This window comes from Ranitomeya variabilis, chromosome 8 (assembly GCF_051348905.1).
Source record: "Ranitomeya variabilis isolate aRanVar5 chromosome 8, aRanVar5.hap1, whole genome shotgun sequence".
Taxonomy (NCBI): Eukaryota; Metazoa; Chordata; class Amphibia; order Anura; family Dendrobatidae; genus Ranitomeya; species Ranitomeya variabilis.
Genome location: NC_135239.1, coordinates 158,347,065 through 158,372,058, shown reverse-complemented (window position 1 = coordinate 158,372,058; position 24,994 = coordinate 158,347,065). Strand labels below are relative to the sequence as shown.

At 42.1% G+C, this 24,994-nt stretch overlaps 1 protein-coding gene across 1 annotated transcript in view; it reads left to right on the top strand.

Moving 5' to 3' along the window:
• LOC143788582 (extracellular serine/threonine protein kinase FAM20C-like) overlaps positions 1 to 24,994 on the top strand; it is a 112,980-nt gene that overhangs the window by 36,643 nt on the left and 51,343 nt on the right. Inside the window, exons 3-5 of the mRNA XM_077278364.1 lie at positions 19,059 to 19,137; positions 19,409 to 19,501; positions 20,507 to 20,622. Coding sequence (XP_077134479.1) covers positions 19,059 to 19,137; positions 19,409 to 19,501; positions 20,507 to 20,622 — 288 coding nt within the window. The remainder of the gene's footprint in view (positions 1 to 19,058; positions 19,138 to 19,408; positions 19,502 to 20,506; positions 20,623 to 24,994) is intronic.

The following is a 24,994-nucleotide window of genomic DNA, read 5'->3' as shown; positions in this document are numbered from 1 at the left end:
AAAAAAGAGTGCAAAGAAAAGGCAATCCAGTATAAACCGCCATACTTTACAATAAAAAACAGCAAGACATGAGCCGAGAAAACGCCATAAGGTTACCCCCAGAAATAGAAACCAGAATTAAAACCACATAAACAAGAAATTAAACAAGAAAATCCTATTTAAAAACACAGTGGAAAAACCGCATGACATATACAGAACAACCCAAAATAAATTAAAACCAATCCAAAAACAAACAAGGCCGGAGACAAGAAAACGCCATCATATAACGCCAGAAATACATCAGAACCAGATTTAAAAACACAAATTTTCAAAAAAGATTCACAGTGGCATAGCCGTACTAAAGTACAGACCAAACATTAAATTAAACCTGCACAAATTGCATTAAAAATTCAAAAATAAAACACACATAAAGAAGAAAAATGCACTGAGAAATTATATACTTACAGCTTTTGAAAGCAGATCAGAGATGTTGTCTCGTGTTCTTTCCTGCAGGCAATTGAAAGACAATGCCAATCCCCTTTTTTTTAGATATATAGGTTGTTTTGTCACTGTCTAGACACCATCTAGACACTTGTCTTGTTTTTTAATTAAAGGACGCATGCGTCGCACAACGCGCTGCGACGCAAGCACTTGCGCCTTCTGCGTTGTCAATAGACTTGAATGGGGGTTTTGGCGCATAGACGACGCAAGCGCGACGCATGCGTTTTTTGAAAAATTTATGACGCCGAAAAACTGCAACATGTAGCGTCTGCCGCGCCCTGCCAGGTGCGCCGAAACGACGCATGCATCGCAAAACGCACGAAAACGCATAACAACACATGTCCATGCGCCCCTAATGTTAAAGATAGGGGCGCATGACGCATGCGTCGCTATGCGTCGACGACGCTGTGCCCAAAGGCGCAAATGTGAACGTAGCCTTAGGGGTGTGTTGGGGTTAGGGTTATGGATAGGGTTGGTATTAGGGTTAGGGTTGTTTTGGTGTTAGGGTTGGAGTTATAATTGGGGAGGTTCCACTGTTTAGGTACATCATGGGGTCTCCAAACGCGACATGGCATCACCATTGATTTCAGCCAATTTTGCTTTCAAAAAGTCAAACGGTGCTCCCTCCCTTCTGAGCCCTGCCATGCACCCAAACAGTGGCTCCACATATGGGGTATCGGCGTACTTACGAGAAATTGCAACAAATTTTGTGGACCACCTTCTCCTGATACCCTTGTGAAAATAAAACAAAAATGGTTCCAAAGTAAATTTTTTTGTGGAAAAAAAAGAAAAATGTTAATTTTTTTCCTTCCACATTGCTTTGGGCTCTTGTGAAGCACCTGAAGGGTTAATACACTTCTTGAATGTGGTGGGTTGGGCACCTTGAGGTGTGCAGTTTTTAGAATGGTGTCACTTTTGGGTATTTTCTGTTATATTGGGCCCCCAAACTCACTTCAAGTGTGAGATGGTCCCTAAAAAAAATGGTTTTGTAAATTTTGTTGGAAAAATGAGAAATCGCTGGTCAACTTTTAACTTTTATAACTTCCTAACAAAAAAATTGTTTCCAAAATTGTGCTGATGTAAAGTAGATATGTGGGAATTGTTATTTATTAAGTATTTTGTGTGACTCCACTCTCTGATTTAAGGGCATAAAATTTCAAAGTTTGAAAATTGCAAAATTTTCACCATATTTCCGTTTTTTTTTCATAAATAAATGCAAGTTATATCGATGAAATTTTACCACTATCATGAAGTACAATATGTCATGAAAAAACTCTCTCAGAATCAGTGGGATCCGTTAAACTGATCCAGAGTCATAACCACATAAAGTGACAGTGGTCAGATTAGTAAAAATTGACTTGGTCATTAAGTAGCAAATTGGCTCTGTCACTAAGGGGTTAAAAAAATTCCATCATATTCCGAGACCCGTGCGTCTCCATTTTTTGTGATCTGGGGCTGGGTGAGGGCTTATTTTTTGCGTGCTGAGCTGACGCTTTTAACCCCTTTCTGACATTAGATGTACTATCCCATCGAGGTGGTATGGGCCCCTTTGACCACCGAAGGGATAGTACGTCTAAACGCGATCAGCCGCGCTCACGGGGGGAGCGCGGCCGATCGCGGCTGGTTGTCAGCTGACTATCGCAGCTGACATCCGGCACTATGTGCCAGGAGCGGTCACGGACCGCTCCTGGCACATTAATCCCCGGAACACTGCGATCAAACATGATCGCAGCATTCCGGCAGCATAGGGAAGCATCGCGCAGGTAGGGCGCTCCCTGCGTGCTTCCCTGAGACCCTCGGAGCAACGCGATGTGATCGCGTTGCTCCGAGGGTATCCTACCTCTTCCTCCCTGCAGGCCCCGGATCCAAAATGGCCATGGGGCTCCTTCCGTGTCCTGCAGGTGGCTTGCAAGCACCTGCAGTGCCTGCGAGATCGCTGATCTGACACAGTGCATTGCAAAGTGTCAGATCAGCGATCTGACCCTATACTGTGATGTTCCCCCCTGGGGCAATGTTATAAAGTAAAAAAATATATATTTAGGCTAGTTTCACATTAGCGTTTAAATCCACAGCGTTTAAAACGCATCCGCAAGTGGTGGAAAAAACGCATATAAACGCGTACAAACGCGGCGTTTTTTAGATGCATGCGTTGTCGCATGCGGTTAAAAAAACGCCGCTTTTGTAAGCGTTTATATGCGTTTTTTTCTGCGTTTGTGTTTTTGGTGTGCACGATGAGAAATTTCACAAGAGAAAAATCAAGATAACCAGACACCGCCAATGGGACTACAGAGGGCGTGTACTATGGGATCTCTATATATAGACCCTAAGGCTACTGAAATGTTAACAGTTTGCTACTGTATCCTGTGTCATGATGGATGTTCGCATGGAGAGCTTTTATTTCAACCTGGATTTCAGCTTCAAGCTGTTTCTTGCCTGTGCTTTTGCTTGGGAGCAAGACAGAAATCGCGAAAGATGGAGAAGGAGACAACATAGGCATTTTTGGAGGCACCCCATTATCGAACTACGTGAGAGCCGTGGAGCCTATCACACGCTCTATGCCGAGCTTAATGCCAACCCGGAGAAATTCCAGGAATACACCAGGATGTCGCAAAACTCGTTCCGGGATTTGCTTTCTCGTGTCCAAGGAGCCATACGGCGACAGGACACCCAGCTCCGTAGAGCGATTCCACCGGAGGAACGTCTGCTGGTTACATTAAGGTACGTTCAAAATCTAAACCAATGACAGTCCAAATTTAGTGTTTTCTGACATGTATTTATTGGCTATTTTCCTTTCTTTCTTTAGCGTAACAACACCATAAAAAGAATAGATTGTAATGTTTTTTGTGTTTGTTTTTCTTCCAGATTTCTGGCAACCGGAGAGAGTTTATCATCCCTCCACTTCCAATACCGGCTTGGAATATCCACCCTGTCCGGAATAGTTGTGGACACCTGCCGGGCTTTGTGGAATGTACTCCGGGATGAGTTTATACCCCTACCCACCTTGGACATGTGGCTTGAAATTGCGGAAAAATTCTGGAGTGTGTGTGATTTCCCCAACTGTTTAGGAGCGGTGGATGGAAAGCACATTCGCATTATCAAACCAGCCAGAACAGGATCGGAGTACTTCAATTACAAAAAATATTTTTCTGTTGTGCTCATGGCAATAGCCGATGCGAACTGTCGCTTCATCGCCGTGGACATTGGAGCTTTTGGCCGTGGCAACGATTCCCAGACTTTCAAGAACTCGGATATGGGACGCCGTGTGTATGGCAAAAATTTCAATTTTCCCCCGCCACAACCTCTCCCCAACACTCAAGGTCCACCGATGCCATTTGTTATGGTTGGGGATGAGGCCTTTCAGATGTGTGAAAACCTACTGAAGCCCTATTCCAGTCGGGACTTGTACCACACTAGAAGGATCTTTAACTACAGACTGAGCAGGGCCCGAAGAACAGTAGAGTGTACCTTTGGCATTCTAGTCACTAAATGGCGCATTCTTGCATCAGCCATTAATCTAAAAGTGGAAACAGTCAACGAGGTGGTCAAAGCCTGTGTGGTTTTGCACAATTATATAATGGTTAAGGAGCAACCCAACATTGAACTGGATGAACCAGTTGCACACCCACTGCCCGATTTCCAGCATCAACTGCTGCGGTCAACTGCAGCCGTTGGTCACATGCGGGACCAATTTGCTGCCTTTTTTGATTCAGATATTGGACGTGTCTCATGGCAGGACAATGTTGTGTAAATGTCCTGTTGTAATTACATCTGTACCAGTAATTTTCTACAATGATAATAATATTTCTCATTAATAAACTTTAGTTTTGGTTGTGTTGACCGTGTCTCCTATCTTTTTCCTCTCCAAACCAAGGCTGTCCTAAACTTCCAATATTTGATCTGTATTTAATATCAGTTTTTGTAATCCAAAACCAGGAGTGGGTGATAAAGGCAGAGGTGCTAGTTATTATGTTAATATCATAATTTACCTCTAATTGTTCCACTCCTTGTTTTGGCTTACAAATACTGATATAAAACACTGGCCACATACTGCTAGTAATGGCAGCCATGTTGCTTTATTGGTAAGCTTTTTGACGTCATTGCGTCATGATTCTCTTCTCCTGTATCCATTGGACACAAACTGAAGAGACAATGACTGTCACACTAAAGAGATCTACTGTATACTCATCAAGTCAGGTGTCAGAAATAATGAATTCATGATAAACATATACAGGCTCATGAATTCACTATTTCTGACACCTGTGCAGGTGAGCATAGATATGCAGTGTGTGATCACCATTGTCCCTCAATTTGTGTGTAATAGATTATGTATAAAGAAGAGAAAATGGTGGTTATACAAGGCAGTTCTCTACTCAACAGGTCAGGTGTCCTAACTAATGAGTTTTTTCACACCTGACCTGTTCAGTAGAGGTCTGCACTGTATTTCCACCATTTTCTCTTCAGACTGCCACACTAGGCACAGACAAAAAGAGATTATGGAGATACATGTAATATTTTCTGGCCCACCTCATATCTGTATACTAAAGACACACAAAGCTGCAGTCTTTTTATTTTTAACTACTGGAGATATGATGTGGCCCAAAAAGTAAGTGTGTGGCGAAGTTTCTTGGCGCACGGTGCGTGTTGCCGGCGGCGGAAGACACAATAAACCAAGCATAATTGTGGCAAATCGAACTTTTTTTATTTTGTAAACAACTAATAAATGTATTTACTGCGCCGGCTTGGGGTAGAGTGATGTAAATGGGGGGTGTGAAGTACTGAAACCTGGCTAACCGTGGACAACGCAGAGGTGGCAGGAGATGGGGCAGTGAAACTAGAAGGGTCTGGAAGTTCGGGGATGGGGTTTGACACATGAGAGGCTTGAGACGCACTGGAAGGGTGAGACAAACCTGACATTACAGACACATTGGGAGGTGAAGGGGGAGGAATACTAAGAGTCCTCTGTTTTGTTTTTCTGTGTTTTTTGGGGGGTTTGCCTGTTTGTGGGAGGTCTTGGTGGGCTCATATGGCATGGCGTGGTGGCGGGTGACCTGTTAGGGTCCGGCTGCACTGTGTCAGAGTCCATAGTGCTCGTAGATCGTGCAGCCATGCCAGAGTCCACAGTGCTCGTAGATCGTACAGCCATGCCAGAGTCCATAGTGCTCGTAGAGCGTGCAGCCATGCCAGAGTCCATAGCGCTTGTAGAGCGGAAGGCAGTGCCAGAGTCCATAGCGCTTGTAGAGCGGAAGGCCATGCCAGGGTCCTGCTGCATCGTGGTGGTGGCGGTACGGAAGCCCATGCCAGGGTCCTGCTGCATCGTGGAGGTGGCGGTACGGAATGCCATGCCAGGGTCCTGCTGCATCGTGCTGGTGGCGGTACGGAAGGCCATGCCAGGGTCCTGCTGCATCGTGGAGGTGGTGGTATGGAAGGCCATGCCAGGGTCCTGCTGCATCGTGGAGGTGGCGGTACGGAAGGCCATGCCAGGGTCCTGCTGCATCGTGGTGTCAGTGGAGGAGGTCCAAGCAGGAGCAGCGGATGTCATGGTGGTGGCGGTGGGATGTCCAACTGCACTCGGCATGGTGGTGGTGCTGTAGTGGTGTCCGGCTGTGGAAGGAATTGAGGTGGCCGTGCAGTGGGATGCAGCAGAGGTCGGCATTGAGGACAATCGTGACAGTGAAGGCACAGGTGGATATGCCGCCACTGTCTGCTGGAAATACCGACTCTGCTGCATAGCCTGCACGTAAGCAGCATTGCAGGCCTGCATGACACTCAGCTGCAGATCAGGAGTAAGGTGTTCCGACATGCCCTGCTCAATTTGATAAAAAAAATGATGTGCTGGCCTCTGGAGGTCGGCTTTCACTTGATCAAGGCTTTTGCTGACCTCCTGGATACGTGCATTCAAGAGGTTATGTGAAACATCCATTCGGTCACCCAAAGCCTTGATTGCGTCGTGTAAAACCGAGCTCAAGTGCAAAAACTCGGGCATGAGTGACCTGTCCAAAGCCCTCTGTCGCTGCCGGGAGGAGCCCAAAAAAAAGGGGGCAGTGGAAGAGGACTGCGAAAGGGGAAGACCTGATGGACCAGCTCCCTGGTCTCCAGTTAGTGTGGAAGGCCCACTTGCTGCCGCGCTGCTTGATGGCTGGGACGGGTCCGTGGCTGTCGGATGAAGGACCGCTCCAGAACCTGGGCCAACAGTAGTGCTGTATGTGCTGTGAAAAAAGGAAAAAGAAAATTACTATCAAAAATCTACCAGACGCAAAATCTGTGGAATGTAAAAATACAGATTATGGCAATACAATACAACCTAATGCACGTGATAAATACTTACGTTCTCTGGGCAAGGACCGGTCTTAAAAATGACAGTACTCGATGGTATTTGTAGCGTCTGATCCTTGCTCCTGAACCACTGGGAACACGGCTCTCTTGACGCAGGTCCTTCTTGAAGCAGTCCTTCATCGAACGCCAACGTGTTTTGACTTTGGATACTGTTAAAAAAAAATTGTCGTCAGAAAAAGTACTTTTGTCCATGCTCACACAACTGTGTGTGATGAGAGAAACTCCAGGGAGTTTCTTTCATCACACACAGTCGAGTGAGCACGGCCAAGGTCTCTGCTACTTCACACTGCAGTGCAATACTTACCAAATGCAGTTCGGACCCGTGTCGAGGCATTGTCCCAGCCATCCCACATTGCTTGGGCCACCTCATTCCATAACCGCCGGATCGTGATGTTGTTCGAGTGCAGTGGATCCCGGGTGTCCCACAACGGGACTCGCTCCTTAACCAGGATGATAAAGTTTGCTCAATTAACATAAGGAAAAGAAAGAGAAAAGATGCTGAGAAATGGCATGAATAGGAAAGTCAACATACAAAAGGATTCCAGAAGAAAAAAGTAAAGAAATACGAGTGGAAATAAAGGAAGATTCAAGAATATTACACTGAGGACAGTCAGCCTTGTATACGTACCCGCTGTCGTCTTGCCACCGGACCTTGACTCCGCTGCTCCTGCCCTGTCTCTGCCGCAGTAGAAGAGCTCCACTTCCGACTGTCCTGGCCGAAACTCCTCACCAGATGAAGAATCCGAAGAAGACATTCTGATGCATGTAGAAAGAAAGAAATGGCAGAAATTAGGACATGTAGAGACAGAAAATAGAAAATGAAGGCATTGGCTAGGATATACTCACATTGTTCAGGGTCTTGTTTTTCTCCAAGATGTAGCCTGTCTGTGTCTCATCTGCTTCAGAGTCTGGTGAGAAGTGACCTGCAACTGTCCACACCCTCCCTTTATCACCTTGATGGTGGGGGGTGGCTTATCAGTGTCTAGACATGTTTTTCTCAATTGAAACGCATGCGTTCAAAAACGCATCAAAACGCATGTGCTTAAAAACGCATGCGTTTACATTGACAGCAATGCGTTTTGTTGCAATCCTTGCGCAATCGAACGCATGCGTTTCCTGGCGGCAAATAGACACCTCTAGAAATTACTACATGTTGCATTTCCGCGCCAAGCCGCAAACGACAAGACGACGCATGCGTCGTCAAACGTGGCAAAACGCGAACAAAAAAAAACGCATGCGTTTTTAATGTTAAATATAGGAAAACACGACGCATGCGTTTATATGCGGTACAAACGCTGCGGCCACAAACGCAAATGTGAAACCAGAACATATGTAAAAAAAAAATATCCAAAATAAGGAAAAAATAAAATATTGTTCCAATATATACATTTCTAAAAATAATAGAAAAAAAACAATAAAAGTACACATATTTAGTATCACCGCGTCCGTAACGACCAGACCTATAAAACTGCCCCACCAGTTAACACCGTAAAAAAAAAAAAACGAGGCAAAAAATAACGCTTTATTATCATACCGCCGAACCAAAAGTGGAATAACGCGTGATCAAAAAGACGCATATAAATAACCATGGTACCGCTAAAAATGTCATCTTGTCCCGCAAAAACCGAGCCACCATACAGCATCATCAGCGGAAAAATAAAAAAGTTATAGTCCTCAGAATAAAGCAATGCAAAAATAATTATTTTTTCTATAAAATAGTTTTTATCGTATAAAAGCGGCAAAACATTGAAAAATGATATAAATGAGGTATCGCTGTAATCGTACTGACCCGAAGAATAAAATTGCTTTATCAATTTTACCAAACATGGAACGGTATAAACGCCCCCCCCGAAAAAAAAAAAAAAAGAAATTCATGAATAGCTGTTTTTTGGTCATTCTGCCTCACAAAAATCGGAATAAAAAGCTATCAAAAATTGTCACGTGCTAGAAAATGGTACCAATAAAAATGTCAACTCATCCTGCAAAAAACAAGACCTCACCTGACTCTGTGGACCAAAATATGGAAAAATTATAGCTCTCAAAATGTGGAGATGCAAAAACCATTTTAATAATAATTTTTGTGGAAAAAAAAGATTTTTTATTTTCACAGCTCTGCGTTATAAACTGTAGTGAAAGACTTGGGGGTTCAAAGTTCTCACAACACATCTAGATAAGTTCCTTAGGGGGTCTTCTTTCCAAAATGGTGTCAATTGTGGGGGGTTTCAATGTTTAGGCACATCAGGGGCTCTCCAAACACGACATGGTGTCCTTTCTCAATTCCATTCAATTTTGCATTGAAAAGTCAAACGGCGTACTCAGGACAAATTGTACAACATCTTTTAGGGTCCAATTTCTCCTGTTACCCTTGGTAAAATAAAACAAATTGGAGCTGAACTAAATTTTTTGTGAAAAAAAGTTAAATGTTAATTTTATTTTTTTTTAAACATTCCAAAAATTCTTGTGAAACACCTGAAGGGTTAATAAACTTTTTGAGTGTGGTTTTGAGCACCTTGAGATGTGCAATTTTTAGAATGGTGTCACACTTGGGTATTTTCTATCATATAGACCCCTCAAAGTGACTTCAAATGTGATGTGGTCCCTAAGAAAAAATGGTGTTGTAAAAATGAGAAATTGCTGGTCAACTTTTAACCCTTATAACTCGCTAACAAAAAAAATTTTGGTTCCAAAATTGTGCTGATGTAAAGTAGACATGTGGGAAATGTTACTTATTAGGTATTTTGTGTGACATATCTCTGTGATTTAAGGGCATAAAAATTCAAAGTTGGAAAATTGCAAAATTTTCAAAATTTTCGCCAAATTTCCATTTTTTTTACAAATAAACGCAGGTAATATCAAAGAAATTTTACCACTATCATGAAGTACAATATGTCACGAGAAAACAAGGTCAGAATCATCAGGATCCGTTGAAGCTTTGAAGTTATAACCTGATAAAGGGACAGTGGTCAGAATTGTAAAAATTGGCCCGGTTATTAATGTGCAAACCACCCTTGGGGGTAAAGGGGTTAATGGTGTGGATACGATCTTTTGATTGCCCATTATTGCACTTTAATGCAATGTTGTGGCGACCAAAAAAATGTAATTCTGGCGTTTTGACTTTTTTTGGCTACACCATTTACCGATCGGATTAATTCTTTTTATAGCTTGATAGATCGGGCGATTCTGAACGCAGAATGTGTATATTTTATTTTTTTTAAATTGTTTTATTTTGAATGAGGTGAATGGGGGGTGATTTCAACTTTTACATTTTTTTATATTTTTTAAAACTTTTTTTTTACTTTTTGCATGCTTCAATATTTTCCATGGGAGACAAGAATCTGCATTTGTCCAATTGCCTCTTCTACACACAGGTGATGATCAGTTCGCCTGTGTGTAGCAGAAATGCTCACTTGCTATGAGCTCTGACCACCGGCGTGCACTCATAGCAATCTGGCTATGACAACCATAGAGGTCTGCTGGAGACCTCTGGTTGTCATGCCGACCCATCAATGACCCGAAATCATGTGACAGGGTCACCGATGGGCGGGATTAGTGACGCGCTTCTGGTGCAATCACATTGAATGTCGCTGTCAGAGATTGACAGCGGCATTTAATGGGCTAACAGCCGCGGGTGGATCGCGATTCCACCCATGGCTGTTTGGGTCACTTGTCAGCTGTTCAAAACAGCTGACATGTGCTGGCAAAGATGTGGGCTTAGCGCCGGAGCCCACATCAAAGGGAGGGACACGACATGCGCAGTACATGTACCGGGCATGTTGTGAAGGAGTTAAGGTTAACTCACAACTGTTTTATCAACATAACCATAAACATATTTTGCTTTCCCTACTGCTACATTTTATATTGGGGTGACACTGGTTAGTAACTTTTAGGCTGTGCGCACACGTTCAGGATTTTTCTCATTTTTTCAGCAGTTCTCCGCTATAAAAATGCGATAAAACTGCTAAAAAATGCTTACATTAAGCATCCTATTATTAGAATGCTTTCCGCATTTTTTGTTCACATGCTGCGTTATTTTCCAGAGCGGAAACGCATTTCGGAAAAAAATGCAGCATGTTCATTAATTTTGCAGAATCACGGGGATTCCGCACACATAGGAATGCATTGATCTGCTTACTTTCTGCATGGGGCTATGCCCACCATGTGCAAAGTAAGCGGATCATGTGCGGATGGTACCCAGGGTAGAGGAGAGGAGACTCTCCTCCACAGACTGGGCACCATATCCCTGTTAAAAAAAAAACAAAAAACAAACCTAAAATAAAAAATAGGGATATACTTACCTTCTGATGGCCCCCGGAGTCCTCCCTCCTCTCAGCGGTGCACGCGGCGGCTTCCGTTCCCTGGGATGCATTGCACGAAGGACCTGGGATGACGTCGCGGTCACGCGACCGTGACGTCACAAAGGTCCTTCGCGCAAAGCATCCCTGGGAACGGAAAGCTGCCGCGTGCACCGCTGAGGAGATCGGGGGCCGTTGGAAGGTGAGAATAACCTTTTTTTCTTTTTTTTTTAACATTAGATCTTTTTACTATTGATGCTGCATAGGCAGCATCAATAGTAAAATGTTGGTCACACTTGTCAAACACTATGTTTGACAAGTGTGACCAGCCTGTCAATCAGTTTTCTAAGCGATGCTACAGATCGCTTGGAAAACGCTAGCATTCTGGAACCTAATTACGCTTGCAAAACACTAGTGTTTAGCGGGAACACGCATGCCAATTCCGTATGCGTATTTCCTGCGGCAGGGAGTTCCGGAATTGCCGTGGAAATTTCCACGGCAATTCCGGACGTGTGCACATAGCCTAAAGATACAAAAATGTTATTTTCATCTCAATGAATCTTAAAAAATACAGCAACTTTACAAACCGTCTTTCTTTACATTTGCCCTTTTTGTTGTCTGCGTATGTTTTTTGAAAATACCGGTCTACACTGAGTTTGCTGGTAGTCTGTTACCATCAAGACAAGTAGTTATGTATAAAAGCAGTGCAAAAAAAAATGCTACAATATTTTTTCATAAAGATTTATGAAGCTAAACACTCCAGCATCCTGCAACAAAAAAATTATTTTACATGACTTACTCCATCGTTTTTACAGTGTCTTGCAAAAGTATTCACCCCCTTGCCATTTTTTGTGTTTTGCTACCTGGAATTTCACTGTTTTTTGAGGGTCTGCGTCAGTTCATGTAAATAATATGCCTACACCTGTGAACATGTGTTTTTTTTATTGCGCAGCAAACAACAGATAAGACAAAATAACTGAAAACTTTTTGTGCATAACTATACACCTCCCTAAACTAAAATCAGTAATTTGTAGAGCCTCTATTTGCAGTTATTACAGCTGCAAGTTGCTTTAGATAAGTCTCCATAAGCTTTCCACATTTTACCACTGGGATTTTTGCCCTTTCCTCCCTGCAAAACTGCTCCAGCTCCATCAAATTAGATGGATTCCTCTGGTGAACAGCATTATTAAAGTCTGACCACAGATTCTCAATTGGATCAATGTGTGGGCATTGACAAGGCCACTCCAAAACATTTACATATTTCCCCTTAAACAAATTAAGTGTGCAGTATGCTTTGGGTCATTGTCTTGTTGGAAGGTGAACCCCAGTCTCAAATCACTGACAGACTAAAACAGAATGTCAGGATCACACTCAGTCGGAGCAGCCTTTGGAAGTGGGGAATCACCAGAAATAATACACAAGACACGTCTTGTATAGTGTATCACTGGGAAGTCTCTGAAGCACGCCTGCCTTCAAGGTGCTATCCCTTCTTTATATAGTTGTATCGGTAGGTTCAGTGGTTATACAAGTTTTGCATGTTTAAACAAAGAGACAAAACAGGAAAGAAAGAAAAAACAGTTTCGTGGGCGGCAGTTTCACAACAAACAGTACAAAGGCAATTCCACAGACAAGAAAAACAGGATTTCATACTATAGCTAAAATGTCCTTGAATGGACAGGTCAATATTTATCACAAATTCTTTTTTGTGGTTCATTGAGGTAACCATTTTTGTTCTGCTCTTCACAATCCCCCCTTTGACATATTCCATTCAAAACCTTGTCATATAGACGATCATTTTAGTCATTCTTTTTGTGATATTACAAAAAAAAAAAACAACTTTATATTCTCGCATCCATTACACAACATTTATTTGTGCATACCGAGATACCCTTGAGTACAACCTTGAATAATACATATATAATTACAATAACCATAACTGTATGTATTAGGCTTTGCATAATCCCGGTAACCCACCCACCGATCCCCCTGAACCAATTGGCCGGGTTAAGAAAAGAAAAGGTATCTGACCACCAGCTATCCTTATTTTGGTCATTGTCTTTGTCATACTGATCCCTGAGTCGTTGTACGTCTTCTAATTTAAATCTCATACTCATAGTACTATTCGGGTCTATATAATGACAGCAGGTGGGTCCGATGATTTGACACATACCCCCTTGTGAGGCAGTTAGGTAATCCAATACCAGGGTATGTTGGTTAGTGACTATTATAAGCTGATTCTGTACAGCTATACTAGTATTTAATATGTCCAATATATCCCAAATCTGGTCATCTAGATAATCCGTGGCTCTAACTAATTTATCCCACATCTGTGTTAACATAGGATAAATAAAAAATGGTACTAGCAATTTTGTTGGGAATTCCCATTTGTACTATATGTGGCCTCCCCGAGGGACGTGGTGAGTTGCCTATTTTTCCTGTAAGATTGCCCTGCCACCAAGGAAATTCTACCCATCCCACAACTGGTATGGCGATTGTAGTATTCCATAGTCTAGTATTGCCAGGTTGGTTGTTGGCCAGGTTGTCTGAACAATTAGGCCAAGCGAATATTTCTTCAGCTGACACGGGAACTGCTAGAAAAGGTATACTTGTGGCTGATACTGGTGAATGGGTACAGATCCAACAATCTGCCAGGGGTTGCGTATTATTTAACAAGTCATGCACTAATTTTCTATGATGTTGTACGAATCTATTGTTCAAAGGGGCTAGAGAATTCAGTCTTTCCCATGCCTCCGTTGAGGTTAACATTATTAACATCAATATCATGAGTCTTATACTGCTTTTTTGCAATGGCTTGCATGTATCCATGATGCCTTTCCTTCAAGCTTGACTGCTGTCGGAGTTGTTAACAGGACTTGGAAAGGTCCGTCAAACCTCGGTTCCAGAGTCTTTCTGGTGTGTCTTTTCACGTAGACTTGATCACCAGGTTCCAACTTGTGGCCTCCTTTGAGATTTTCTGGATCTGGAAGGGAAGCAAAAACTTGCGAATGCACTTTAGTTAAACGTTTTTGTAATTCTTGTACATAAGCAGTTAAAGTCTCAGTATTCAACATCAGTTGTTGTGGAAAATAACAACCCAAATTTGCTGCTCTACCAAAAAGAATCTCATGTGGTGACAGCTTAGCCTTCCCCCTTGGGGCGTTTCGGATGGAATACAGGGCAAGTGGTAGACACTCGGTCCAAGGCTTTCCTGTTTCTGATATGGCCTTCTGGATTTTTAATTTTATTGTTCCATTTAATCTTTCCACTTTACCTGAACTCTGTGGGTGATACGGAGTGTGAAACTGGTTTTCTACTCCCAACATTTTCATAACATTCTGGAATATTTCCCCAGTAAAATGGGTACCCCTATCTGACTCGATCACCTCAGGCATGCCGTAACGGGGTATCAGTTCATGTGCTATTTTAATGGCAGTAGTTTTTGCTGAGGCTTTACGAACTGGATAAGCCTCTGGCCACCCTGAGAACATGTCCACACACACAAGCACATATTTGTATCCATTGTACCTAGGAAGTTGGATGTAGTCGATCTGGAGTCTTTGAAAGGGATACAGTGGTCTTACATGATGCTTGGTTGGGGTTTTAATTGTCTGACCTGGATTGTGTGCCAGGCATATAGCGCATGCAGCACACATGTTCCGAGCAAAATTACCAAAGCCTGGAGCCAACCACCTTTCTTTTACCTTGAGCGTCATACCATTTGCCGACACATGCGTGGGTAGGTGGAGGTCACTTGCCACTGCGGGGTACCAGGCTCTGGGTAAACACAACAAAGTTCCTTTTTTCCATAATCCTTGCTGATCTTCTGCCCCTTTTTTCTGCCACTGCCCTCGTTCTTCGTCGTCTACCTGTTTCTGAGCTTCCTTCAATCTCTCCTCATCATCTTCAGAGCTATCTAGTGTGTGGGCATGATGTAAGGGTTTACGTGCTGCCTGTTTTGCTGCCTTGTCGGCTTTATCGTTACCCCTGGCTTCCTCGGTGTCGAGTCTCACATGTGCAGCTACCTTTATCACCGCTATTTCTTTAGTTTCTTGTGCTGCCTCCAGAATCTGTCTAATGAGGGAGGCATGTTTAACAGGTTGGCCTGAAGCAGTCATATAACCTCTGGCTCTCCATATTACGCCAAAATCGAAAATAATGCCATGTGCATATCTAGAATCAGTGTATATGTTTGCTGTCTGATCTTTGGCTATTTTTAGAGCTTCAACCAATGTCGTAAGTTCTGCTTCTTGTGCAGACTGATTAGCAGGGAGAGGTTCTGCTTTCAGCACTTCATGCTGAGTTACTACCGCATAACCTGTATGAAATTGTCCATTCATATCTGCATATCTACTGCCATCTATGAAAAGTTCAAATGTAGCATTACAGAGTGGCTTGTCACGTACATTACATAAGCCCTGAGTCTCTTGTTCCATTAATTGTACACAATCATGCATTGACTTTGATGGGTCAAAGGAGTTGGAGAGTGCAGTTTCCTCAGTATGGATGGTACCCCCCTCAGACTCTAAAGGGAGCAAAGACGCGAGATTAAGAGTCTGAATCCTGGCAAAGGAAATGTTGGGCGGCAGTGTACCTGTAGATTTGCTAATAGCTCCTGGAAGAGTCCAGGAGTCATTTTCATTCTACATAATTCTTCTCCATCTGCCCAAACTCCTGCGTGAGTCTGCATAATTTGCTGTATATATTGTGCAAATCTAACTGGACACTGGGTGGGATCTGGTGCGTTATGCAAGAGAGACATGCCTTCAGCGGGGGACCAAGGGAAATATTGTCGAGTTTGGTGGTATCTAGTTCCCATTACTCCGTCAGCACCAGGTTCCCTAAAGGGTCTTGGTACTACCCTAACAGGAGCAAGTACAGCGCCATGTCTAGATGTACCACAGGCTAGGCAATAATTTCTCCAGTCTGGATTTTGTTGTCCACAGTGCGGACATACCCATCCTCCTGGTCCGGCTAAACTTTGAGGTGGTGTTTGGAGAAAAGATGGGGCATGTGGGTTAAGGTATGGGGGTGGGGTATTTTTAGATTCCACATTTTGTTTTTCTCCACAGCCTGCGGGTCTAATACACCACTTTTTACTCTGTTGATTATATGTCCATCCCTCATTTTCTGCTACCCTAGAGACATCAATCAATGCTTGGATCTGATCTATCCATTTCTTGTCTCTGATTATGCCTTTTTTTCTTTCCTGAATTCCTTCCCATAGTTTTCTACTAAAAGCTTCTGCCCTAGTAACTCCAAACTTACTAAAAATCTTTCTCAGCCCCTTAGTGGCATCTTTACCACTTCTCTCCTTTATGATAGTATAGATATCTAATTCTTCTGGTTCCGACTTTGTTTGCTTATTCCCCATTTTCTTATCCTGAGCTTTCTTGCCCTAGGTGGCGTTTGGGTATGAGAATACCTCGTTACCTTCTTCCTAAGGAGCTAGGATGTCTTTTCTTGCCCTAGGTGGCGTTTGGGTATGAGAATACCTCGTTACCTTCTTCCTAAGGAGCTAGGATGTTTAAACTGTGTTGATGTAAGAAAATCCTGATTCCTACACCTATAGCAAACAACACAAATGCAACCAGACAGAAAAAGAAAAAGAACATACAACGTATCTTGTCCCAGGCTAATTTATCTGTCCTGGGCTCATACTATCATACACAACGTATTCTTGTCCCAGGCTAATTTATCTGTCCTGGGCTCATACTATCATACACTTATCCGTCACCAGGTTTTTGTCAAAGACAGGATCAGAGATTGAACATAGGCGCGGAGGTCTCCCCGAAAGGACGCAACCACGTTGCCCAGTGGGACAGTCACTTCTTCTGTTTCAACACCCTGGGCGGCTTATAGGGCTATTCCCAACTTCCACACACCTTTTATTCACATTCACTCTCATTCAATGCCGTACTCCGTGAGGTGGTCAATTCCTAAATAGTTCAAGAACCCGAGCTATAGGTATCCTCCTCTACTAGAACTACCCGCTAAAGAACACGACACAGAAAATCTTACGGACAGTGCAGGGCAGATATAAGAGATCTAACAGTGTCTCTTACCTGGCCAGGTTTTTGTTCATCTGCCGTCCATTATCCCAGATTCTCTTTTCGTTCGTATTCTGCCGGTGTTCTTGAAGGAATACACAGACCTCGGGTCCCTGTTCAGACGCCAGGAAATGTCAGGATCACACTCAGTCGGAGCAGCCTTTGGAAGTGGGGAATCACCAGAAATAATACACAAGACACGTCTTGTATAGTGTATCACTGGGAAGTCTCTGAAGCACGCCTGCCTTCAAGGTGCTATCCCTTCTTTATATAGTTGTATCGGTAGGTTCAGTGGTTATACAAGTTTTGCATGTTTAAACAAAGAGACAAAACAGGAAAGAAAGAAAAAACAGTTTCGTGGGCGGCAGTTTCACAACAAACAGTACAAAGGCAATTCCACAGACAAGAAAAACAGGATTTCATACTATAGCTAAAATGTCCTTGAATGGACAGGTCAATATTTATCACAAATTCTTTTTTGTGGTTCATTGAGGTAACCATTTTTGTTCTGCTCTTCACAAGGTTTTGCTCAAGAATATCCCTGTATTTTGCACCATCCATCTTCCCCTTAAATCGGACCATTTTCTCTGTCACTGCTTCCAAAATAACATCCCCACTGCATGATGCTGCCACCACCATTTTTTACTGTGGGGATGTTGTTCTTGGGGTGATGAACTGTGTTGGGTTGGCACCAGACATAGCGTTTACCAGAGCACCTTCTTCTATACTTTTGGGGAGTCTCTCATATGTATTTTGGCAAACTCAAAATAAACCGCACAATTTTTTTCATGTAAACAATGGCATTTTTTTCTGCCCACTATTTCATAAAGGCCACCTCTTTGGAGTGCACGGCTTATTCTGGTCTCCATAGTCTCTGCTTGGGAACTCTGCAGCTCCTTCAGGGTTACCTTTGGTCTCTGTGCAGCCTCTCTGATTAATGCCCTCCTTGCCCGGGTTAAGAGTTTTGTTGGGTGTTCCTCTCTTGGCAGGTATGTTGTGGTACCATGTTCTTTCCATCTGATAATGGACTTGATGGTGCTCTGGTGGATCATTAGAGATATGTAGGTCTTTTTATAACCCAACCATAACTTGTACTTCTCAACATCTTTGTCCCTGACTTGTTTGGAGATCTCCTTGGTCTTCATGGTGTTGTTTGGAGATCTCCTTGGTCTTCATGGTGTTTGGTTAGTGGTGTCTCTTGTTGGTGTTGCAGCTTCTGTGGCCTTTCAGAAAAGGTGAAGTGTATATACTGACCGGTATGTGATCCTTAGATTGTACACAGGAGGACTTCCTGTCACTAAGCATGGGATTTATTAAGGTAACTGCTTGCACCAGAAAGTTTTAGGTGCTTCATAGCAAAAGGGGTGAATACAAATGCACATGCCAAGTTTTAATTATTTGATCTAATAAATTAAATTTTTGCCTGTATTTTCTCACTTTACTTCACCAAGTTAGACTATTTAGCGCTGATGCATCACACACAAATCAATTACAAAAATATTTAAACACAGGTTGTAATGTAACAAAATAGTTAAGAGGAGTGAATACTTTCTCAAAGCACTGTATATAACCGTCATACTGGCTACCTCTATGGTACATATTTGGCTGACATTCTATATGGATATGCTTTGCATTTATATATTCATGTATATTATGCCTATATTCGCTTTAGCTGTATTATAATTTTATAGTTTTATTTTATTTATTCTAATAACAAATGTAAACATGGATCCCAATTTATATAGCACATTATGGGGAAAACTTTACAAACCCAAACTGTATGAGTAGTTGCATAGACTGATATCTTTATTTGGGATCTTCTATAAAATGGATATAAAATACACTTATGTAAGAACAATAAATAATCTTTCCAAGCTTATATGATTATTATTGCTGTTTTTTGTAGTTCAGAAACCAGGAGGAACACAGCTTAAGCTTCTGATGACTTTCCCAAATTACGGGAATGCTCTGTTCAAACCCATGAAGTGAGTATTAATCAAAGAGACATCTTAGTAATTTGATGATTATTATGAAGATTTTTTATTAAGAGCCGTCCTATATTTACACTGACATGTAAAGAAGCCCAAAAGAGAAGTTTTTGAAATCCACAAGATCCATCTTAAGTTCCTCTCCTTATTTCTGTCAGTTGCACCAGCAAAGTTTCTAAAAGTTTGCATAGCAGCTATTTCTGCCTTCAGTACGGTTTTACAAGCACTACATATTTAATTTAATATTTTTTTAACTTTAATTTTGCAGACAGGATCGTGATCAAGAGACTCCCCCAGATTTCTTTTACTTCTCAGATTTTGAGAGGCACAATGCGGAAATAGCAGCATTCCATTTGGACAGGTAAACATCAGACCAGATAAATAGGATATAATACTATGATGTAAAGTGACTTAATTACAGCAGAAGCAGCTTAGTACTCGGCGACGCTGGATTAATGCAAAGAGCGAGATCTCGCTCACAGCAAAAGCAGACATGGAGGGTGGCGGGATGCAACGCTTCATACCGGGGTCCCAAAAGTTGGAAATTCGGGTTTTACTTTGGTAGAAAATAGGGTTCTTTTGGATGGTGGCAGTGGGGATTTGGAGCACTTTTGACACTAACTTATATTTAATAAAACCACAAATCTAGGGCTGCCCCCTTTTTATTGAATAAAAATGGCAGCCCCATTTTGGTGATAGGTTCTGTTTAACTATGTAACATAGTTGCCAGTGGAGTACCGCTATTAGCGGCAGACCAAGTAGCCGCTATGGGACATAAGGGTCGGGGTCGGGGGATCCTGTGCCAGCGCCCCGCACTGCCTCCCCCACCGGCCTTCATACTTTCAACTTTATCTGCTTCCTGGGGCCGTCATCTCCCTTCTCCATCACACTCCCTGTGCATCTGAAGTGTCGGCACCAAGGGCACAATGCCGTCACTACAACGCGCCTGCTGTGCTGACATGTGCAGAGCTTCAGACCACAGGCAGGATGCCTTGAAATGGGTATTGTAGTGTGTGGGAACATTAAGGGGCTTCAATAGGAGCAAAATTACTTTTGGAAGGGCTGCAAAGTTTTGAGACATGTTCTTCTGTGACCACGCAGAATTTATTTTTGGGGCGGCAGGGGTGAAGAGCAGCCCATTAGGACATCTGCTATGGGGTCCCATAATTTCTATGTATGAACATGATTGTTCTTGAGAATTTTTGTCATAGGAATTTATAGGCCATTCAATATAGGTAGGAACCAAAAAAAACAAATCCGTATACATTCTTATCCATGTATTTACTGTGACTATAACACAAGAAATAGTTGTTTTTTTCTATATTGGCCTGGATACCTGTTATATAGCTGATCTTTTACATTAAAGGATCCTGGATTTCCGCCGAATTCCACCTGTTGTTGGACGCTTAATAAATATCACGAAGGAAGTCAGAGACATCACCACTGACAAGAAGCTTTTCAAAACCTTTTACATTTCTCCAGGTAGGTTTGAAATGAACAAACATCGATATGTGAATATGTCGTACTGGCAGTTGTTGAATCTCCTTTACTTTGGGTTTCTATTTACTATGAAAAGTTTCCTATGAAAATTCAGAGAATCATGGGGACTGGAATGTGTAATGGTAAAGAGGGTGCGTTACCGTTTCAGAAAAACTAAGTCTTTGTGTATATAAACATAATATGAAAGATTAAACTTTCTGTATAACTTCTCACAATATTCAGGATTTCTACGTTCTGTCATACAATATAATACTCTATCTTATTCTGCTTAAGTCATCTAGTAACACCCCAAGTACATACTATCACATTGCCAGAACAGGTCTATATCTACCAAACAATGCAGATTCCTATTGACTAAGTGTAAGCAGCGATCTTAAATGGAACTTGACAGCAAATTAATGTTTTCATTATTAACCCCTTAATTACCAGAGGTATTTTTGCTTTTGCATTTTAGTCTTTTGCTCCCCTTCTTCCCAAAGCCATTACTTTTTTTAATTTTTCCGTCAATATGGCCATGTGAGGGCTTGTTTTTTGCAGGACGAGTTGTACTTTTGAAAGACACCACTGGTTTTAACATATCGTGTACTGGAAAACGGGAACAAAAATCCAAGTGCGGTGAAATTGCAAAAAAAGTGCAATCCCACAGTTGTTGTTTTTTTTTTACCATGTTCACTAAATGCTAAAACTGACCTGCCATTATGATTCTTCAGGTCATTACGAGTTCATAGACACCAAACATGTCTAGAAAAAATTAAGTTTGTTAAAAAAAAATTGCGCCATTTTCCAATACCTGTAGCGTCTCAATTTTTTGTGATCTGGGGTTGAGTGAGGGCTTATTTTTTGCGTACCGAGCTGACGGTTTTAATGATATCATTTTGGTGCAGATAACTATATTTTGATCGCCTGTTATTGCTTTTTAATGCAATGTTGTGGCAACCAAAAAAAACGTAATTCTGGCATTTTGACTTTTTTCTCATTACGCCATTTAACCCCTTCACCCCCAAGGGTGGTTTGCACGTTAATGACCGGGCCAATTTTTACAATTCTGACCACTGTCCCTTTATGAGGTTATAACTCTGGAACGCTTCAACGGATCTTGGCGATTCTGACATTGTTTTCTCGTGACATATCGTACTTCATGATAGTGGTAAAATTTCTTCGATGTAAGTTGCGTTTATTTGTGAAAAAAACGAATATTTGGCGAAAATTTTGAAAATTTTGCAATTTTCCAACTTTTAATTTTTATGCCCTTAAATCACAGACATATGTCACGCAAAATACTTAATAAGTAACATTTACCACATGTCTACTTTACATCAGCACAATTTTGGAACCAAAATTTTTTTTTGTGACGGAGTTATAAGGGTTAAAAGTTGACCAGCAATTTCTCATTTTTACAACACCATTTTTTTTTAGGGACCACATCTCATTTGAAGTCATTTTGAGGGGTCTATATGATAGAAAATACCCAAGTGTGACACCATTCTAAAAACTGCACCCCTCAAGGTACTCAAAACCACTTTCAAGAAGTTTATTAACCCTTCAGGTGTTTCACAGGAATTTTTGGAATGTTTAAATAAAAATGAACATTTAACTTTTTTTCACACAAAATGTATTTCAGATCCAATTTGTTTTATTTTACCAAGGGTAACAGGACAAATTGTACAACAAATGTTGTGGTCTATTTTCTCCTGAGTATGCTGATACCCCATATGTGGGGGTAATCCACTGTTTGGGCGCATGGCAGAGCTCGGAAGGAAAGGAGCGCCATTTGACTTTTCAATGCAAAATTGACTGGAATTGAGATGGGACGCCATGTTGCATTTGGAGAGCCCCTGATGTGCCTAAACATTGAAACCCCCCACAAGTGACACCATTTTGGAAAGTAGACCCCCTAAGGAACTTATCTAGATGTGTGGTGAGCACTTTGACCCAACAAGTGCTTCACAGAAGTTTATAATGCAGAGCGGTAAAAATAAAAAATCATATTTTTTCACAAAAATGATCTTTTCGCCCCCAATTTTTTATTTTCCCAAGGGTAAGAGAAGAAATTGGACCCCAAAAATTGTTGTGCAATTTGTCCTGAGTACGCTGATACCCCATATGTGGGTGTAAACCATTGTTTGGGCGCAGGGCAGAGCTCGGAAGGGAAGGAGCGCCATTTGACTTTTCAATGCAAAATTGACAGGAATTGAGATGGGACGCCATGTTGCATTTGGAGAGCCCCTGATGTGCCTAAACATTGAAACCCCCCACAAGTGACACCATTTTGGAAAGTAGACCCCCTAAGGAACTTATCTAGATGTGTGGTGAGCACTTTGACCCAACAAGTGCTTCACAGAAGTTTATAATGCAGAGCCGTAAAAATAAAAAATCATATTTTTTCACAAAAATGATCTTTTCGCCCCCATTTTTTTATTTCCCCAAGGGTAAGAGAAGAAATTAGAGCACAAAAGTTGTTGTGCAATTTGTCCTGAGTACGACGATACCCCATATGTGGGGGTAAACCACTGTTTGGGCGCATAGCAGAGCTCGGAAGGGAAGGAGCGCTATTTTACTTTTCAATGCAAAATTGACTGGAATTAAGATGGGATGCCATGTTGCGTTTGCAGAGCCCCTGATGTGCCTAAACATTAAAAACCCCCACAAGTGACACCATTTTGGAAAGTAGACCCCCTAAGGAACTTATCTAGATGTGTTTTGAGAGCTTTGAACCCCCAAGTGTTTCACTACAGTTTATAACGCAGAGCCGTGAAAATAAATTCTTTTTCTTTTTCACAAAAATGATTTTTTAGCCCCCAGTTTTGTATTTTCACAAGGGTAGCAGGATAAATTGGACCCCAAAATTTGTTGTCCAATTTGTCCTGAGTATGCTGATACCCGATATGTGGGGGGGAACCACTGTTTGGGCGCATGACAGAGCTCGGAAGGGAAGGAGCGCCATTTGGAATGCAGACTTAAATGGATTGGTCTGCAGGCGTCACGTTGCATTTGCAGAGCCCCTGATGTACCCAAACAGTACAAACCCCCCACAAGTGACCCCATATTGGAAACTAGACCCCCCAAGGAACTTATCTAGATGTGTTGTGAGAACTTTGAACCCCCAAGTGTTTCACTACAGTTTATAACGCAGAGCCGTGAAAATAAATTCTTTTTTTTTTTTTCACAAAAATGATTTTTTAGCCCCCAGTTTTGTATTTTCACAAGGGTAACAGGATGAATTGGACCCCAAAATTTGTTGTCCAATTTGTCCTGAGTATGCTGATACCCGATATGTGGGGGGGGAACCACTGTTTGGGCGCATGACAGAGCTCGGAAGAGAAGGAGCGCCATTTGGAATGCAGACTTAAATGGATTGGTCTGCAGGCGTCACGTTGCATTTGCAGAGCCCCTGATGTACCCAAACAGTACAAACCCCCCACAAGTGACCCCATATTGGAAACTAGACCCCCCAAGGAACTTATCTAGATGTGTTGTGAGAACTTTGAACCCCCAAGTGTTTCACTACAGTTTATAACGCAGAGCCGTGAAAATAAATTCTTTTTTTTTTTTCACAAAAATGATTTTTTAGCCCCCAGTTTTGTATTTTCACAAGGGTAACAGGATAAATTGGACCCCAAAATTTGTTGTCCAATTTGTCCTGAGTATGCTGATACCCGATATGTGGGGAAGAACCACTGTTTGGGCGCATGACAGAGCTCGGAAGGGAAGGAGCGCCATTTGGAATGCAGACTTAAATGGATTGGTCTGCAGGCGTCACGTTGCATTTGCAGAGCCCCTGATGTACCCAAACAGTACAAACCCCCCACACGTGACCCCATATTGGAAACTAGACCCCCCCAAGGAACTTATCTAGATGTGTTGTGAGAACTTTGAACCCCCAAGTGTTTCACTACAGTTTATAACGCAGAGCCGTGAAAATAAAAATTCTTTTTTTTTTTCACAAAAATGATTTTTTTAGCCCCCAGTTTTGTATTTTCACAAGGGTATCAGGATAAATTGGACCCAAAAAGTTGTTGTCTAATTTGTCCTGAGTATGCTGATACCCCATATGTGGGGGGGAACCACTGTTTGGGCGCATGACAGAGCTCGGAAGGGAAGGAGCGCCATTTGGAATGCAGACTTAAATGGATTGGTCTGCAGGCGTCACGTTGCATTTGCAGAGCCCCTGATGTACGCAAACAGTACAAACCCCCCACAAGTGACCCCATATCGGAAATTAGACCCCCCAAGGAACTTATCTAGATGTGTTGTGAGAACTTTGAACCCCCAAGTGTTTCACTACAGTTTACAACGCAGAGCCGTGAAAATAAAAAATCCTTTTTTTCCCACAAAACTTATTTTTTGGCCCCCA